The following is a 20929-nucleotide window of genomic DNA, read 5'->3' on the forward strand; positions in this document are numbered from 1 at the left end:
TATTTCTGTTTCTATCACATGTCTTTGTAGCAGTTTATTACCTTTTTAATAACACTTCCTACGCAATGAGGCAGAGACTGGGATTATTAAAACGAGCTCATAAAAGCAGCATTGGCCATTAGGCTGTTTCAGGAAAACAGACTGAGATTTAGAAATACTCACAGGTCTGGCTGAGAGGGAGGATTCACTGCTGGGAGGACAGCCCTCCTCGAAATCTGGAACACTGCTCACGAGTACCTGACCGTCACACTTGAAGGATGGGCCAGTTTGGAGCATGGTCCACAGCTAATAGTTTCTGTGGCCCTGGGATGCTGTCTTCATGTGTGACTGCAACCTTTGCGTTGCATCAATAAACAGCAGTAAGGTCAGAGCTTTCTGTTTCACAACATTAATCCTCACTAAAGTACACGCCGAGGTCAAAGCCCAGCTTTTAGGGGCTTCACTCAACAGCCTCCATGGCGCATAGGGAGGAGAGGGCGAGGGGAGAGCCCTGATCCCACCTCCCCCAGCACCTTGGCATGCCAGCTGAGCCTTCCCACCCTCCATCAATACCGTCCAGAATTGCTCAGCATCACAGCATAAAGCAAACAGGGCTTTCCAGGCTCGGGCTCTGCCCACATCCCATTACCCCAGGTGTTTCTGGAAATAGGTGCAAAAGACGCACCACAGAGTCACCAGAGTGAGACATCAACATCCTGGGCTGTGGCCAGGACAAGTTGTGTCCGTGCCTAAGAGCCACGAGGGTAATTCCAAGTGAAACACAGGATGACACTGTCCATTGGACTGGTGTTACAGCGGTTTCCATTTGCTCACTCATCTAAACTCACAGCTGACACGGACACTCGCACTGCGCAGGGAGTCTTCTACACATCTGCAACCGCTCGTCCAGGACCTGTTAGTTTTGATTTAGATAACCACCTACAGCTGCTTTGGTACTTATTTGTCTATAACTACTTGTCTTTTCATGGTTCACAGAAAAGCCTGGGCTAATTTAGTGCCTCAGTCAAAGCCCATTTAATTTAGTGCATGTCTTTCCCTGGGTGAAAGCAGGCAGTAGATAAGGCCTTCCTTATCCATGACAGCTGGCAGGTCTCTCAACAGCAAACTCCCTATAATTAATTTTCAGGTAAGAACTGTATTTGCTCAAAATAAACGGAGGTAAATTCTGTTGTGTGCAGCTCAACAGAACGTTTGCCACAGGCTTTGCTGGAGATACATTCTGAGCAGAGCTAAAGAACTCCTGAGGTTGTGCGTGGCACAACTCCACGGGGATGCTGGGCTCCCTGTCATGGCAGGGCTGCTCCATCTCCAAAATATAGATATTTTGTCCTGGATTAGGCACTGAGGAACCTTTGCACCACTTTTACTCGTACATCTGAGTCATGAAGGACATCAGGAGTTTGCTACTAAATTACAGGAACTGTGAATTGGCTGCACATCCATGGTGCACAGGATTGGGGTTCATCTGTCCTTTTCTGTGGTCTGGGACCTCAACAGGAAGGTACAAAAATTTAAAACAAATCTTTTGGAAGGTCTTCCTAAGTATTAACTGCTCATATCTTGCTGTACTGAAAAATACAGAGCACTGCACTTTTTTTCTTACTTAATTGTTGACATTGATCTCTGAGAAAATACTAAGAACACTTCATCCAGGGATGTGAACTGCTGTGTGTAAATGTGTTTTCACTTTAGGCTTTTCATTTAAAGGCTGGTTAAGTATGAAGAATTAAAGGTGAGGAGAGTATAAATTGCAATTCTTTCAGATTAACCTAAAAAGCTATTCTAGAGAGAGAGGGGAAAGAAGAAGAAAAAAAGAAAGAACATATTTTGCTCAGATAAATATTTTGGAGAAAATAGTAGGGACCCCTTTGGCAACATCAAACAACATAACTCTACTGAACTCAGCATCAGCTTAAACCAGCCACAGATCTGGCATTCTAAGTTCTCCCATAATTTCCTTTTTCAACAAACTGCTTATCTGCAATGACTGAGCAGTCCACATAAATAATACTGCACCCAGCCTATATTAATATCTATAAACACAAAAGCTGTGTTTTGTCATCATCTTCCCTTAGCCTGTAAATTTTTAGGACAAGTCTGGAAGTGACAAAACCTCATCCCAAAGGATTGAGGCGGTGGGAGGGAAAGAAAGGAGCATTTACAGCTATTAAAGACTTCATGTAAATTCTTTAAAAGATGCCTAGAGTCATAATTCAAATATAAAAATATCCCTAGGTTATCTAGGAAGAACAGTTCTCTACAAAATATCTTTCTTAAGGGATGCTGATAACGGGGAGAAACAAATGAAAACCAAACATAAACACTGCTCAGACCCTGAAGGAAACGAGTAGGCTGCTGTGAATTTCAAATACCCAAAAACCTTTCCCCTTCTCTCCCTTTCTGCTCTTTTTTCACTACACACAAAATTAAAATAAATACAGTAAGAAATATCATGTCAGGAAAATAAATATTTGAGGAAGCAGATTTGAGCAAAGCGAAGGAAAGTTCATTTTTTTTCCCCAGCTTTCATTCCTTAGACGTGAGGTGATGATTATTTGAGCTATATGGGAAGATTTTTGCAAGTCCAGAAGGGTCCAGTGGTACAGAGAGCCAATTTTCCATTGATTTTGGTGGGAAATGAAGACAATACCCCATGGGAAATTGCCCTTTTGACACAGCCCTTCAACTGCACAGTTTATTTGCACAGACAAAGCTGGTTGTTTGCCACAAACCCTGAAAGCCCCAACGGCACGGTAAAGGATGGGGATGCTCCACAGCCCCAGGACTCCCAGTGGCTCTTGCTGGTGGCAGTGGAGGGGCAAAGCACACTTGGAAACAGCCCCATGAAAGGTTAAAACATCCCTTTATGCACAATTACCCACCTTGAGACACGCTGCTCTCCACAAAGCTGCCTCCTGCGCTCGGAAGCCAAGTGAACCTTGCACAGAAAGCAGCAGATGCTCTGGAGCCACTACTGCACTCAGCCTGCTTTGTGTTTGGTGAAGTATCTGCTATGTTCACTCTTCCAGGACAGCGACTATAGCCAGAGGCATGGAGATTGAGTCACTTCTCCCAGCACATGCAAAGGGACAGTGGAAATCCCTACAATTAAATCTGGAAGCGCAACCTCCAGCTACCCTCACAACAGCTCCTTCCCTGAGGACAAGCCACCACCCTCTGCCTACAGCAAACGCTTCAGTGGTTTGGAGAACATGAGCATTAAAGGGAAGTCCACTGAAGCTCATAAAAATTATTCTTTTATGAGGAAAAAGAAAAAAATCTCCATGCAAGATTTTCTGTGCATCAGCTGCTGACACAAACCATTTCTGGGAGCATTCGTGAGATTAGAGCAGAAGCAGCAAATGCGTTCTCAGCGTATTTGTTCCAGCTGATACCACCTGAGCAGAAGCCCAAAGGCATAGTCTTTCAAAGAAAACACAGCTTTTCCTCCACTTTCAACAGGAAAAAAAGCCCACAGTACAAAGATAAATTACCCACTCACTTGTAATTGGCATTAACGTCGATTTGCAAGATCCAAAGACACATTTGTGTCACTTCAAAACGACATTTAAATAATCATCAAAAACATCACCAAGTCTGGTAGGTTATCTGAGTAGTTCATTAGGAATCTTTTTTTGCCCCACAGACATACAATTATTTCCTTGGATTTTAAACGTGCATTTCTTAAAGCGTGGCCCTAACTGTAAAGTCATTACCTTCCTGCTCTTAATCATGAAAACATCCAAGAGAAGTATTTGCTAATAATTTTTCCCTTCCAAATGCTACGGACTTACTAAAAGCATTATTACTTTCTCCAACTGCAGGACAAGTATGAACCGCACATCCATTTCTAATTGCCTTTAGGAGACTAATTAAAGGCATTTATTTTTGCAAGTGTTGGCTGCAGTGTGTGCTCACAACGGAGAGGAACCTGCCTCGCTGCCTGGAGCCAGATCCTGCTGCCCCTGACACAGCGGGGAGGAGCGTGCTCTTTCCTGCAGCATCTTTACAGGGAAAGACAAGTAACTTGTAGCTGCATGCATGGTGCCTAGAGATGACTTTAATAATCAGAAAGATGAGAGACCTCAAGCAGGAAAAGCAGCAGCTGTTTAACAGCACGCAGTGACAGTGTCTCTGATAAGGATGTGTCAACACGGGGCACATCTTTGGTCTGGAGGTCTGATACCTCTGGCATGGGGCTGAATCCTTCAGCCTCTCTGTATTAAAATGAATATAAAAGTCTCATGGCAAAACCCCGTTGCCTTCCCTAGATACCTTGGGTCTCCTTTTAAAATGAATACCCAAGTCCCAAGGTAAAAGCCCATTGACTTCTTTAGGTACCCTGGCTCACAGCAGCACCAAGTTTGGTCAAACTATGGCTGGGCTGCAGCCACAAGCTCATTCCAGCAGCAGCACCAGCGATGTCCTCTGTGATGTGCACCACTGAATACTACAATAACACCACGCTGACAATAATCTGCTGGGAAAATAGGAACAGATTGCTGATGTTACAGGAGACTGTGTCGAGGTGTGAGAGAGAGAGTCTCACTTCTGGAACACCAGATAAAACTTGGCAAAGGTTGGGATTACATTCATCCCGTAAGCTCCACAAGTTGTAGTTGGTTATAGGAAATCATCTCCTAGCTCTACATGAGCAGATAAATGAACTCCCAAATTTTATGAATCAGCCTAATCACATTTTGAAACAAACCAGTACTGAATCTGGATTCTAGAGACCTCTCTAATCCTTCTCAGGTAACCTTTCATAGAATCATAGAATGGTTACAGTTGGAAATGACATTCAAGATCATAAGAGTTCATCTATCCAGCCCTACTAGGTCTAAAACCAGACCATGTCACCACATACAACATCTACTCTTCTTTTAAACCCCTCCAGGGATGGTGACTCAAGCACCTCCCTGGGCAGCCTGTGCCAATATCTCACAACCCTTTCAGTACAGAAATTGTTCCTAATATCCAACTTAAACTTCCCCAGTGCAATTTAAGACCATTTCCTCTTGTCCTGTCACTACCTACCAGGGAGAAGAGACCGACCCAAATACCCACCTCACTAAGAACAGTTGTTCTAAACCATCAGGAAAAAACGATGAGAATGAACCAGAGAGAATAACCAAGCAGAGGCTGGGGCCAACTCTTCCAGAGAGCTGGGCCAAAACTGAGCGGTTTATACCAGGGAATTACAGAGCAAGCAAATCGGCGGGTTTAGTGTTAACACGGACTGAACTAAAGGTATTTGGTGTTGACAGACCCAGAGCCACGAGGAGCTCATCCTAAAAGTTAGCATGACCTTCAGAACAACACAGAGCTACAGCCAGCTAAAAACAGCTAATCCCCACAAATGCTCCATGAGCACGAGGCCATCAAGCCTAGGACGACTGCTTTCCAAGACCTCGGACCACCGAATCAAGGGAGTTTCCTGGTTCACCTTAGTTCTTTCTGCAGAAAATTGGTTCAAGTCAGTTGGCACGCCAGTTATTTCAGGTGTTCCAGGGAAGTAGAGCCATCTTCCACCATTGTCTTTGAAAACTAAGATGAATGCTACGCTGTCGACTCAAACTTCAAAAAGCTATTTGCAGGGTGTCATTTTTCATTTTGCCTGGGCAGGATGTAATGAAAACCCGACAAGTTATTGATGCTTTGGTTACCTGTCTGCCTTAAAGAAATTGCACAGGTGCTTTATTTTTTTTAAGAGAGACAGTCAACACAATTAATGCAAAACAATGATAGGAAGCATCCTTTGAGGTTTTATTTTCTGCTGAAGTGTCACTAGACTGCACATCCAAAAGCCACTGCTGGCAATTCATCTCTGAAGTAATCAGTATAAAAATATTACCATGGTTTGTACCCTGGCACCAGGCTGGGAAAGATGTGCTGTCTGTCCTGTTGCCATTTTCTTTCTGGCTGTTTAAAGTAATTAACCACTAATTAGGAAGTTTGAGGCAACAAATAAAAACTTGGAATTTATACAAATTTTAAACCCAAGATGTGCTGAAAGAAGAAGAGGAAAAGCCTTTGCTGTCTTGTCTGGTTTCACAATTTTTCCTTCTCAAACTGGCAGAGCATCGAGGTGGAAGCGCTAATGTTCCAAACATCCCACCGACTGAGGGGTGCATCTGCTGACACCCTTGTGAGGAGGCCCACGGGTTGTGAACCCTCAAGAAAGGCTAACCTTTTCCAGAGAGAAAAGTCCTTCTGGAACAGGATTTTAAGTGCAGAAGACAACAGAACACATGAGCAGCAGCTGCTTTACCTTGTGACTCCCACCGATGTTGTGCTGGCCGGGCACTGAGGGCAGGATGGTGAGACTTGGCTTCCCCTGGGCAGGACTTCAGCTTCCTCTCTGAAGCAGCTGGCAGTGGCTGCGTCGGGCGGTCTCTTCGTTATGAGCAAATTAACATTCCCTGCCCATATTAATAAGCCTGCAGGCACAGCTGTGCATTAACACATCCAAGAGGCTTTTCAGCTACAGCTGCCCGGTGTCCTACAGCCCCAAGCACCAAGTGCCAGACCCCATCTTCTGATGAGGCTGGGATTTTGGGGTGGCTCTGTTTGGGCTTTCCTTCAAGGATGGGTACAAAGCCCCAGGTCCTTGTTGGACTCCCACAGCTCTTTCCCAATCTCAAGTCCTCAGCTTCTTTCCAGAAGGCACCATGGAACTTTCAAAGATGTTTGTCCTTCTAGATCATCTCTGACCCTAGGCTATGGTGGAGAGCGGCAGTGGAATGAATACCTGGGAAAATATGGGCCTGAATTACTTTAAATAAAGCACATAAGCCAGTTTTAAAAATGAATTGTGAGCACTTTCTGGAAGCACTGTTCTTTCTCACGAACGTTATTTAACAAGTCCAAGTTAGCCTGGCACTCTTTACACTTCCAAAGGCTGCTGTGACTGAAGTCCATGGGTAAATGCCACTATCTGCTGCTTTTCTATGCTTTTATTGGTTTACAACTAAGGCAAAAAATAAAAATCCTCCTGCTTTAAGCAGTACAGCTTTGTGTGTGCAAGAGTGCGCTCGTATATCACCAAGCTTGTCAAGACTGCAAGATAATGGGACCAACTGGGAAAATTTCCATGAAGATAGTGAGCGTGCCTGGAGTATCTAGGTCAGATCCTGCTCTAACAAAGTGCACTACGAGGGTCCCTTTATACAGAAACTTGTTTAATTAAGATAACAGATGCTGCTATTACACAAGTCATACTGAGCGGCTCTTTAATTGGACACTTTCATATTCTTTGCTACCAGCACAGAACATCATTTGTTTTTTATGAATTTCCTTCCTTACAATTAAACTGTATAAACAATGCATGCACTGTATATTCATAGAAAAGAAAGAGCTCTAACGATGCAAGGGGTTTATATGAGCAAGGACAGCAGAAGAGCAATTTGTTTGGGGCCTTAAAAGTGCCATTATTTTTCTGTCCCGGGCTGGGTAGCAGGGTAAATGTGACTTCCAGCAGCCTTGGGGAGAGTATTAGGAATAAAGACCACTGTGCACATATTTTAAACACTGGCTATGTCCCGGGAATACCCATTAGATTTTGATGTGTGCATGAAGTAGGTGACAGCACTGCCAGCCCTGCTCCCTTCCTTGCTGCGGTACCACAGCCTGTCCCCATGCTTTGGCTCACCAACATGTCAGGAGGTGGCTGGTATCAAACTACAAAACTGGCAGAAATATGGCATTTCCCTAAATAAATGCTATCTTGGGTTTTGCTGCACACTGTCATTGCTGCCTGGAGTTGGGAGGAAGGGAGGATGAGCGCAGCAGGAAGCCAGGGTAGACCAAGAGGCTCCAGCATGATGTCTGTCTCTCCCATCTCCTCTGGAACCACACAACACTACAGCTTCACCTCTGGGAAATAACAGTACGTGTGTCTCAGACTGACTGGCATCTAAAATGAAACACTTTGTCTGACATGAGTAAATGTAATTATTACCACGACGGCATGTCCATTTCTGTAAGTCCAAAACAAGCCCTGAGAAAACAGGAGAGACTTGTAGGGAAAGTGATGCAAATCTTGCCTTACACAGCTGTGCTGGACTACCCCTTCCAATGCCTTGCCAGCAAGTCCCACACCAACAGCAAAATACATCCCTCAACCGATTCCATGAGAAGTTTCCCTGAGATGCTCTAGCAAAAGGGCCTTTGGTGGCAAGTTATTAAGTGACAGCTCAATCCATGCAGCCAAATGCCAAAAAGCCCCGGACTGTGGATGCAGATCATAGGACCAGTATCCAGTCTGGTGCTGAACCCTGCCAAGCCCTTGGACATCGCAAACCTACGGGACAACACCTGAAAGTCTGGTAGGCTGCTACAGGAAACAGTCAGAAAATTGGGGGGGATCTATTTTAAAATTAACTGGCTTAAATTAACTGGTTTAAAGTGTTTTAAAAACTCTCTCTGATCTACAGCTCAAGGAGGATTACAGTTCCATAGCCGGACATTCCCCCAGCTGTTGGATGTGTGGGGGATGCTGCCACAGAGGCTTATTTTAATTTCAGCTGGCAGCACTCCGTGTAGCTCTGGGATTTTTCTCTAATCACACACAGCCTGATGCTCCCTCCTGCACCCAGGAAACCTGAACGAACGAGACGGCAACTACAGCGACTTCTGATTCCCTCCACCACGAGGATGAACCGCTCACAACCGCAACCGAGCGCAGCTCTCCGTGGGAGCCGGGCCATAATTATGAAGAAATTGAAAGGTTTCTGTGATAAGATCACCTGGAAAGGAAGGTTGTAAAGCACTAGTCTCAGTAACAAACGTATCTAATGTTGTGGCATTAGATGTAATTGAATTATTATGAGAGGATTAATGAAATCCGGCAAGAACAATCTGACTGCTGTGATTTCCCCTCCTACTCCCACCAATGAATAATATGTACAATGTAATGCCAGGAAAGGGAAATGCTGCGGACTGGAGGATGCTTGGCTTTGGCAGTTGAGGAGTTGAACAGAAAGACCCTGCATTAAGGAGCTGCTGTCATTCAGTGTTACACAGGGGCCATCAATTAATAGAAGTTTTTCCGGCCGTGTGGGTAACTATGGATTTCTGTTTCATATTGGCAAATCTCAGGTAAAATTACCCTCTACCTCAGTAACTCCCACTGCCACCTAGAGATGATTGATTCGGTTTTTGAGAGCACTTTGGAGTGAAGTACAGGCACAGTCCAAATCATCTGTCTTCTGCACAGCACAGTAGTTGCAGAAGACCAAGTCTGTATGTAACGCCCACGTGACACCTATCTCCTGTGTGCACGATGCCAGAGATGCTAACTCACCTGACATCTGACTACGTTATTTCACAAAACCAGGAGGATGAAGACATAAAACGCTAAGACCAAAGCACCACCAAGATGTAAACAAACCCCCCAAGTCCTGGCTCTATAGGAGGAGGAGTTATCTCCTGGCTTTGAATGCCAGCCCTCCTTGGGCAGCTGGGCACAAACACTCTCCATTCCCATCTCACAGGCTCAAGTCCAGCATCACTTTTGAGTCATAGTGATGTAGCTGGGACATGAGAAAAGAGAACCTTTGGATGGGGCCCAGTGATGCTGATCTGTGGCATTAACAGGACCGAAGATCTTTCCCACACAGTGCAACTGCTGTTTTGCACTGAAATGGGAAGGGAAGATCAAGGAATGAAAACGATCTCTGTATCTTCACCCATACAGAGACAGTCTTTTGTTTCCAAGCAGCATTTGCAACACATCTATATCTCCACTATAGCTGTTTCTATAGAAAATTTACCTTCTGGAGTCAGGCTACTAACATTATTTTTGACTCAGTTAGCCCTCCAAGGCAGGATTTCCATTATTATGGAGATGAACTGCCTTTAATGACTGCAATAATGTAATTGTACCCCAGGGCAGAATTTCTAATAACACGATTGCGCAGTTCTCAGCCACCAGTAAGAGATACCTTCAGGGCAGGTTATTCATTAGGGGTGCAGTACACACTACCTCAGCCTCAGAGAAGAGTATGAAACCTAAAACAATAAAGCTCCTTTTTCCATGGTAGTCTCTGCCTTCTGGGCAAACATTGAATAACACACTTAGTTTTGCCTCCTGGACAGCGGTACCCTCCAGAGCTAGAGTCCCAGCAGCAAAATCTGATGTGAGGTATTTGTGTCACCAGCAAGGAGTCCCTGACACCACACTCCATCTGAAAAGTCACACGAGCCCCAGGAGAAATGCTCAAGCAATTGCCATGGTAGCTGCCAGGCTGTACATCAGAATTCAAAGCAGGGACCAGCACGTTAACGTCACCTTTGGCTCCATCTGGAATTGGAAGGACCATCTATATTGATTAACCTTCACATGATCAAGTTCAGTTTGGAGAAGTAGCCAGATGTTCAGGTGCCTCTCTGAAACTCAAAACATCAGTTTAAACCAGGGATTTCATTTAAGCTTCTTTTCCTACACCTGTCTCAAAGTTCAGTTTTCTGCTCTATTAGAAAAAAAAAACCATCAGCTTTTCTTGGCATCTTTCTTCCTCTATTTCACCAGATCTTTTTTCAACTAAAAAAGTTCTTGCTTGAAGCCCACATATAAGCACAGCTATAGGGAGCTACAAGGACTGGACTCCAGGCAGTGCTGCAGTGCCCAGAGGTGACAGGGAGGAGTTCAGCAGCTGAAGAAAACAGGAAGACAGCAACATCAAGCAGAGGTCCAGGCGATTCGTCTCGCCTACCTCTGTGACATCAGATGCAGTGCTAACGAACAAAGATGTTCATATAGGACAGTAATTTCCTAACTGCACATGTCCTGCAGTACCCACACACAGATAGCAAGGATGGTGTGGTTAATAAAGGCGATGGCAAGGATTCAACACCTCTGGACCCACAGGAGACACAACCAACTGTGTGTAAGGACTGAATAAATCCAACTGCCAAGTCAATGGAGCGCTGTTCATTAAGACATTTTGCCAGAGAGGCCCCGCTGGATGCTGTGGCTGGCAGAAAAACCCCTGGGCTGAAGAGGCAGAAAATTTCACACCTGCTTGGGCACATTTCACGTCTGGTTTCCCATCCAGGGCTCGGTGCCTGGGTGGGAGGCTCCCGGTCCTGGAGCATTGTTCTCTGCAGGAGCAGGAGGAGCATGGCAGCCGCTGCCATGAGCATCAACACCTCGGCCTTGCTGTGGTTTGTGTTTGAGCTCAATGCTGAGCTGCTCAGAGGGCTGTGGTGTACCTAGCCTGTCGTTCCAGCCACTGCCTGAGCTCTGGGGACTGAGACCAGCACACAGCAGGGTGTGTGTACACATACACACTCACTCTGTTTAGGAAGTTCTTATGACTGTACCTGTCCCTTGCCACCATATGCCTCAGAAGAAAGTCAATCAGAAAACGCTGTAGGTACAACCTTACATCACTGACCCAGCATGGCCTTTCCCTCCTGACACAGACGCTGCCGATTCCCCCACATCCACCATGATGTGACCTTCAGTGACAGGGGTTCACTGAAGGGAAATAATAGTGTCTCCTTTTCCTGGTTACCTACTGTGACAAAGCTCTGAAGAAACCTGGTTTTGAGGTATATCTCTTCCTCTCTTAACTTTGGTAGAAACCAACTGAAACATCTACAGCCCATTCAAGTAACCAGTATAAAAATGTCTTGCAAGTCAACACACAGACAACCCGAGCTGCCATTCAGACTTATGCTACCAGTGTGTGAGCCATGTTCCCGTGGGAAATCAGGATCTGGGGATTTCTGCTGTATTATAGCTTCCAAATTTTGGTAAGTTTGCAGATGAGAGAGTAGTGCTAATAAAATATAAAAGATAAATCACTTTGTTGTCAGCACTGCACAGGACTGACCGCGTAAGAAACAGTTGCTAGTGGGTTTTTTTTTCCCCTTCCTAAGTCCTTGCTCAACTAAACTAACGCTACCTCTCTCACTCCTAAATTAAAATAAGGAGAAAAAACCATGCCATGCACAGAAGACCAGCACCAGAGAAAACAGCACCACAGAAAACATTTCACATCTACAGACAGTGGCAGGAAGGATAGGGAGATGGATGGGAGCTCATGGGGCTGACACTCCAAAACTTCCAGTATTTAGTACTTCCCATCCTTTGCACAATCTTCACCAGAAGAACAAGTTATTTCAGTTTTAAAAATCAATATACCTTGATCTATTACAACTTTGACCTCGCACAGCTTTCTACCCTGGCTGCTAGAGGAAGCTCTGGGTAATTGATCACCCAAGTCTTTTTATTCCAAGAGGTGAAGTTGAACAGTCCATAGACAACAGCTGTGTGAAGACCAGGGAACAGGAGCTAAGTCAGAAACAGGATATTATTTTCCTCACCTGGCTTTAAACAAACTAGAGCTTTGCACATACTTGTATACATCACCGAAGCACAACTTCAACAACTGTTAAAGGCAGGCAGGTTGGATGGGGCAAGTCTAGACTTCCCAAGATAAATGAACAACTCTTAATAGGTTTAAGGGTTTAAAGATAACAGTTTCCTGTAACGCCTGGCTTCTTGACCTTTACTAATAGGACAGGATTTTCCCCATCAATCCAAGCGACTGTCAAGGACAGCAATCCAGGTCCTGCTCTCGGGTGCAGCACGAGAAGGACAGGTAACGCAACCACACATCTCTGCAGTCAGCAGCAAATCACTGCAAAGCCACGCACGCGAAGCTGAAAGGCAGGCTGCACCTCCCTTACCAATGTTCCCCTCTTGAATTAAAAAGGAAAAAAAGGAAAACAAAAAGACTTGGCCAGTCTGAAAAAGCTGCCTCCAAGTCAGGCGTTAGGACTGCCAAATTAATTACTGACCCCAAACGGTGCCTGTTTGGGGGACACTGAGTAATGCACCGGAGCAGTGCAATTTGCAGTGGATGGTTTTATCTCCTGGGAATATTTTTTTTTTTAAACAATGGCTATTTAGAGCAATGCAGAGGCAAAATATTTGCTTTGTAAAACGTATCTTTATCAGCTGCTTGGCAGGGATGCTTTAACAGTACACTGAGACCGAGATGAACACAGTGGGAATAGAAATGTCACCCCCAGCTCCTTGAGACCGAATGCTGGCTGTTTTCACATTTATTTGCAAGTCAATTTTGGGAAGCTATTAATGACAAATTTAACTTTCATTGCTGAAAGCCCCTGGGTTGGAGCAAGCTAATGAAAGAAATGGTTACTTTAAGGCATTACCTCTCGTTTTCTCTTAGGATGTCTTTTCCTTTCTTCCAGGAGTAAGTAGGTCTGGGGGAAGCTTTCGGCTTGCACTCAATGATTACTTCTCCACCCACTTTAACCAGAGTTAACTTTTTCAAGAGTGTTTTGGAAAAGTCTGGACCAATGGCTGAAAGAAAGAAAGAGAGAAACAAACAAACCAAAAAACAACATATCAGAATTCCCTCTGGAAAAGTCAGGGTCTTTTAAGCATCACAGTATTGCAGGGATGCTTCTCACCCACAATTCCTAAATGATCTGGCTTCAGGAACTATGTGGATGTACAGGGCGGGGTGCTGAATGCTTCAGCTCTTTACTTGCTTAGAAATGCACATCCAACTACAAGCCTCAGAAACCAGAGTCCTCAGCAGGCAGCGGAAACCTGGTGTCACACACATCTTATTCGGGGCAGCACCCTTAAGGACTCTGCCTGCATGAACCATATCACTTCTTCTTTTGGTGTCATAACAGCATGATCATCATTTTGTTGAGCAGCACAACAGCAAGCAGGAGAAGTCACACACAGAGAACCCTTATCATTAGTCAGAAAGGGTAATATTTCCAGAAAAGTTGTCATTTTTACTTATATTCGTAACGGTTGCATAAACCAGGTGTCTTATTTTAACGCTGTGAAGTTGGGAGACCTTTACACAGCCAGGTCCTGAACCAAGCAAACCAAGGCAAGACTTGAGTAGGCACCAGGGCACGAGGTATTCTTGAATCATCTTCTTCAGTCGCTCCAGGGCACACTCTTCTACACCGTGAGAGAGAGTCAGACATTCATTGAAGCGACTGCCAAAGCCCTGCAGACAGTCTGCAGCCTGGCTGGAAGGCTGGCTGGGGAGGGAGGAGATTGTTTGGCTTCTGATTCCTGCCTCAAAGGATTTTTAGTGATTCATTTGATGGGACTTGATGACAGGCAGAGCTTCGAGGCAGCTGCCTCTGGACGGACGCTAGCAGCGAACTCCCCAAAGATGACCAGAAGGTTTTACTTATATCAAGTGGGACAATTAATTTTTCCAATGTAGGAGCTCAAAGCAAACAGGTGAGGCAGCTCACAGGTTTTATGGACACCTCCTGCCCTGCCACTGTACCTTTGCTGACAGTTTACTTTCTGACAGATCAATGGCAGCAAACTCTGCCCAGTGCCTCTCACGCTCTGCACCCCGTGTTAGCTGTGTGCCTGCATCCTGCCCCATCCCAGTATCCCTAAAACCTGCAGCATGTTCCTCAACTTTCTTTCTCGCTGCACTCTGGGATGTGAGAGTTCAGATCACCGTGCATCCTGTCTGCTTGATGTGCCTTAAAATGATCTAAAGCTCACCTGAAGGAGCTGAGAGACAAAAACCTGTCCTGTGATACAGAAAGCAAACTCATTTTTCTCAGGGCATCTCATCTGCCTCAATTCTTTTGGATATCGTTCCTGCCACAGAATAGCTGAATAAAACATAATCCCTACACTGATAATGGGATGTGCTTTATGATCGAATAGATCTTGTTTTTCACTTGCACGAATCAGAGTTCACTAATCTCTGAGCTGTCTTGTCCTTTCTGTCTAATCACAGATGGCTGACTTCATTTTAGCATAGAGGAAAACATGTATGCTATTAAGGACTATAGGAGAGTTGTCTGGAAACAGACACAGGCTATATAAACCATTTCAGAATTAGAAAAGGCATCCCGAGGACAACTTCCCACCAATGCACTTGGAATCAGAGGGATTATTATTTATATTATCCTATCATAATTAATACAGGATCATTTCTGGAAATAATCTCGCAGATGATTCTCCAGAATCTATGGGCAAAATAGATTTGTTGAATAATCCTGTTGTTTCCATCCCTGTAATGCACTGTTTTTTGCAAGCTGTTTGCTGTTCCCGTTGTCATCTGCCCGTGGGCTCAGTTCTCAGCACCACTGCAGCTTCCCTGTGCCACTCCAGGGGTGATGCATTCAATTCCTTCACACCTTGTTCATAAAATGAGCATTTTAATTACTTCTTTTCACTCTGTGCCAACCCCTTTTTTCTATTTTTTAATTTTTTATGTTTTTTTACACACTCAGCCTGAAAACTCTTCCAGGCAACAACTGCATCTTACCACACGTTTCTGCGATGCCCAGCACAACAGGATCCTGCTTTTAGCTGCAGACTCCAGGCAATATAATTGGCAGTGATAACGCAGGAGAATCACTCTGAGAAAAGCTCTGCCTGTAATTTTCCATTTCTCTTTTTCACTTAATTTTGCTCCAAGTCTCCCTCGCTATTAGTGGTGTTTATGCATTTCAAGTGCTTAACTTTGGGACCTCTGAAAATCACCACTTTTACACTCTGAAAGAGGTTTAAAAGCTAACGTTTTTTAGGGGGAGCTCGGGATGCTGACCTCCTCTGGAACACTAGTGAAAAGGAAATCATGGACCCACAGAAACTCATCTGCCACTCAGCACATCCTTCTCGTGCTTTTCCTGCGACACGCAGCAGCGCGATCGTGTAACCCAAGTGAGAAGTCAGCCTGATACAAGCCACCTGGCAGGTTCTCCAGAGCTCTCCAAGGGCTTCCCCTCTTCGCAGACACGAGGTCAGCTCCTGGGTGCACAGGGAGGTACCCAAAACACAGGCTAAGCCTCAGTCTTCTGAGATCTGCCTTCCTCCCAAAGGCTTGGTTCTACTGGGGCTTTGAATAGATGGGAAGAGCATCAGTGGGTTTATTTCGATTTCTTTCACACAGTAACACAGCCAATAAATCTTAGTGCTGTGAAGTCTAATTTATTGAGCATTATTGTATTTTTCTTGAACAGCAACAATGACAATCTTTCAAATGAATTTTTTTCTATGCTGCTGATAAAAAATGACCGATATCGAAAACGCCATCATCAGAAGGGACCTCATGCTTTGTTCTTCAGGATAAAGTGGGGAATGATGCTATTGAGCATTCTCTTTGTGACAACTAAACCACTGTTTTGTAATCACTAATTCTATTTAACCCTTTGAAACTACGTATCTATGCTGATGCATCAGTCATCAGGCCTGCAACTTGTACAATGACGCTTGTGAATGAGGTACAGACTCCAGGACAGCAGAGGCTGGCAGGGACCTCTGGAGATGGTCCTGTCCCACCCTTACCCAAGCAGGGACAGCTACAGCAGGCTGCTGGGGTCGTGTCCGGTTGGGTGTCGAGTATCTCCAAGGATGGAGATGCCACAATCTCTCTGGACAGCCTGTCTTTGCATTTCTTCCATTTAAATCATCCTGGCTCTGTGCTCCCTCCCCTCAGCTATTAACCACCCGGCTTCAGAGGAGCTTTTCCTGATGCTAACTGGGACAAGCAGAGTAGGTGTACACAAAACAGGTGGGGTAGAAGTCGTTTTTCTAGGTGAGGGCTTGGGAGAGGAGCGTTAATGACTGCCATGGAATGGTGAGAGGTCTATTTGGACAGGTGAGTTTTCAATATTTCCTCCTGAGAGTCAGTCTCTGTGGCTCACAAGCGGCCAGCTACTGTCCGGCATGCTCTGAACTGGGGCAACAGCAGCAACACGGGTTTCTCCATCACACGTTTTAACCAGCAAGAGGTTAGTGCCAGCTCTCCCAGCTCAGTCACCTGGATGAATACGAGAAAGATGGGATGATGTAAAAATAATCTGTTCTCTAATCTACTTTCTCTAGTCTTCATATCATGCCTTACTTAGAGACGGGTTATCAAAGATCCTCAGTGGCTCTTTTGCTTCAGATGCTGAAACCTAGGGGGGGAAAAACCAGCTTGGGTGAAGGCTTGGCAAGGTTTGAGCCTTCAGGAAAGCACACTTACCTATGACACTCAGTTCTGCGCTGGCAAAAATGATGCCGTGTCTGTTTTCTGCCACACACTGATACATTCCAGCGTCCGACAGGCTGACGTTCGTTATCGTGAGCGAGCCCTGCTCCAGCTGAACTCTGCCCTGTAGGAAACAAATGAAAAAGTAGGTAAGGAGATCCCTCTCTGGGACATAAATGCAGCAGTTGTGAGCTGTATTTTATACCGAGATGCTCCAAAAAACCAAGTAGCAGTAATGGGAAGAATTTGCATGCTTCAATCTATCTGTCTGCCAGCTGAATTTATGTCAGGTTAGATGCTAAACAGCAAAGCCAATACGGTAGACAGTAAATGCAATTCAAATTGGAGGACTTTCCCTTGACTTCTCTTTGATTTAATACCCAAACCATTTAGATTAATATCCCTTTCAAGTTGCTAAAACTTGAATCAAAATATGCACTTCTCTTCCATGGTGGCATATTCTTTACAACAATGGGATTAGGAGTATACACGGTGATGAAGGTTAGTGAGACGCGTTGCCATCTTAGCTACCACAGACAGAAACACTTAAAACCCTCTGCAGTTTACTGAAAACAATATAGATGTTAATAATTTAATGATCCTTTACTCCATATCAGCCACTAACGTGATTTAAGTACAAGACCATCTGCTAGTGACCAGCGTGAAGCAAGTAAAATTAGTGTGTGGAACAAAAGACCAGGGTATCATTTGTCAGCCTAAGGATACAGAGCTCCTGTTATCAATTTTAATAAGTACAGCAAAGCATTCCCTCCCTCCCTGGGAGTTTCACCATTTAAAAAAAAAAATAGCAATACAAAGAGCTATTGGCTTTCTACTTGGCCGTAGGGTGGAAATTTAATGTTTGTGCAGTCTTTATTGGGGTTTGATCAAATCCAGGCTGCCATGTTCTTTCACAATAAGCAAAGGGAAACAAATGCCAGCTACCATGAGACCAATGCTTTGGGGACTTGATTCAGCTTGTGGCTGAAGCAGGGGGTAGATGCTGGGGCTGGGCGATACCCCTCCAGTGAGGGGCTGGGCGGACAGGGTGGTGTGTAGGGGGATGCATTTCTTTGGCTCCTGCCCATCACCCATCCTCAGGCAGCTCCTGGCTGCCCGTGCAGGGACACGGCTCAGCAGGAGGAATGGGAATGGTGTTTGAGACCAGCAGAATCACCAAGTTCACCTGAACATCTTAAACAACAACAACAAAATATCTGAGGTGATGGCTTTCTGGCCACAGACTCCACAGCCCCAGCTGGCTATACCCTCTTCTTCACCAGGATTTCTCCATGGGTGATGGAGACCACCTCTGAAGGCAGAGCTGTTGTGGGTCTGACGCGTTGCTAGCAGAGCTCTCCTGAAGCTGTGGTACAGAGGAACTGCCTGTGCTGCAGGGGGATTCCAGAGCACTGCCATCCCATTTCCATCCCAAAGGCAACAACCAGTGTGTGCAGAGATGCAAAAGCTTGTGGTGCATGAAGGCAGCCGCAGGGTGTGTGACCCTCCTGCCCGGCGAGGGGCTCCAGCAGTGCCTACCTGGGGCAGCAGCAGCTCCCCGTCCTTCAGCCAGCGGTACGAGGGCTTCGGTCTCCCGCTCGCTCGGCATTCCCAGGCGACACTTTCCTCTATGGCTGCGTGGGCATCGCTGATCTTCTGAATCCAGTTGGGCTGAGCTGCAATGCAGAAGTAAGGAATGAAGCCTTGTCTGTAACTAACACCTTGCTCTCTGCTACAGCCATTTCTGTCTTTATGGCAAATTTCAGAGTTGGATATAACAACATGCTTAATTGCTAAAGATACCAACTCCTCCCCAGCCCCTCCCCAGTGCAGCTCTGCTCTCTAAGGTGGCAAGCACAAGATCAAGACCCATTTTCATTTCAATTTTAATGAAAACACCTAATGAAAAAGAGCAGCTTCAGGAATCCTGACCATTGTGCACAACAAAAGCTCAGTTCCCTGCTGCCCCAGTAGAACAAACGGCACCATTAGACCCCTGGTCCTTCAAAGAGAGACATTTTCTATAGGATCTATATGACTTTGGCTCCAAAGCTCCACAATTTAGCATCCAACTTCAAAACTCGTAATTTAGAACTAACATTTCATTAAAATTAAGGTTACTCCAGTGACTCAGCCCTGGATGGTTGCAGGCACTACTGTAGTTCCAAATTCTCAGTCCTTTAGGTTAGGACCACATCTGCAAGTACTGCCATAGGAAGATCTTCCACATGTATGAAAAATCTTTGCACTCAATAATTGTATTAATGATACTGAACAAACCTAGAAAGTCCCAATCTTGTGACTGGGCATTTTGAGATACATTTTGGTAGAAGTTGGTGAATGAAAACCGGCACTGGCAGCTTTCAGATGCTTATGAGATTGTGGGTTTGGTTGTGTTTCAAACATTTTTATCAGAGTGTTGTTTTTTATATATTACACAGCTTAAGTTTAGCCAGGCTCCATAAACAAATTGAATTCCTCTAAAACTGCCACCTGTTTTTGGACACCACACAAAACCTCAGACTTTTACATGTTACATTCTCAAACCCCATCAATCTACATCTATCTACAATACTTTCCAGAAAGCCCCATTATTAAAAAAAAAAAAAAAGGAGAGAAACTTCAGGTTTTAAATGGTCATTTGCCCTGTTTTGACACTAGGAAATCAGAGAGACTTTGCAGGAAGATATTGCCAGCAGAGGTCTCCAGGAACCTGGTTAATACTTTTTTCCCCATGCAATCAGGTAAAGAAAATAAATTAAGATTACTCAAAGACAGATAGCAACTTTATAGATCTCCTTTTGACAGAGACAAGGACCAGAGAAAGATCTGAAAGGATAAATTAAGAAATACATCAAAGTTCAACATACAGTTGGTGTGATTATACCTAAAACCTTGGTACATCTACCGTGACATGATGCTGCAGGTTCGCATGCAGAGAGCTGAGTGGCTTCTAAACCTGTGCTGAGGCTGTTGCAAACGTGTGTGTAACCCCACACCTACCACACCTCCCTTCTTACGGTGCCTACAACCAAAGCACAGGAGAGTGTTGCCCAGCAGCTTAACTCTCAGGGACTTGCAAAGAAAGCAAAGGCAAACCAGAGGTAGCGAGCAAAAGGAGCAGCTGAAAAGGAGAGGTGAGTCATGTTTAATTCTGCAACCCCCCGTGTAATATTTTAAGCCTGTTTATTATCTCTACCTAAAGAGCTATGACAGGGAAAGCCTTTAAATATAGGAAGATGAAAGTCAATTCTGTCATCCAGAGTGAGAACCCTAACAACTCCTACCTGAGACACCCTGTGCAACTGCAACGGGTTTGTGGCTCAAGGACATTTACAAATTACTCATGAATTTACATATTTACTATTCTAACAGCATCCAACTCCTAATTTTGAGGACAGTCTTACGGTACCGTTACAGGAGCTCTATAAAACCCCACAGACCCACCTGCCTTTGAGGCAGCACTTCCTGCATGAAGCCAAGAAAATTCACACAAAACCACTGAAAGTAACCTGCAAAGTAAAACCTGGGAGAGGTAAGGTGGGCTCCATAACATGTAAACGTAAGCTATGTCAAAAGAAAGCTCTGTGTCAGGAGCAGAGGAATTTCAGCACTTATCTGCATTTCAGACTGACTTCTCAGATGAGGAAAATCCTCACCCCACGCAGCAGGGGCTTTTCTTTCCCTGCTCAGGCTTTCTGCTCCACGTTGCATGTTGCAAATCTGAACTCCTGCCCTAAGGGATGGTGGCGCTGAGCCTCCAATGTGTGGTGCTGGAAGTGCTGGGAGCCACCACCCCAATAGTCCTTTCACTCTTCAGGCAGCACGAAGCCACAGCCTTGCACCTCACACCACTCTTCACCACCCCTCCAGTGGTTCAGCTTTCCATCCTACAGCCACTTATGATGCTG

The 20929-nt window shown here is 45.0% G+C and overlaps 1 protein-coding gene across 1 annotated transcript in view; it reads right to left on the minus strand.

The window, feature by feature from the left end:
- The window catches only part of LOC311196185 (contactin-4), a gene marked incomplete at both ends in the record, with an annotated part of 151234 nt that overhangs the window by 43258 nt on the left and 87047 nt on the right, over positions 1 to 20929 (minus strand). Inside the window, 3 exons of the mRNA XM_084269693.1 lie at positions 13189 to 13339; positions 17013 to 17142; positions 18558 to 18694. Coding sequence (XP_084125819.1) covers positions 13189 to 13339; positions 17013 to 17142; positions 18558 to 18694 — 418 coding nt within the window. The remainder of the gene's footprint in view (positions 1 to 13188; positions 13340 to 17012; positions 17143 to 18557; positions 18695 to 20929) is intronic.

The sequence above is a fragment of the Gallinula chloropus genome, assembly GCF_964237585.1.
Source record: "Gallinula chloropus genome assembly, chromosome: 12".
Taxonomy (NCBI): domain Eukaryota; kingdom Metazoa; phylum Chordata; class Aves; order Gruiformes; family Rallidae; genus Gallinula; species Gallinula chloropus.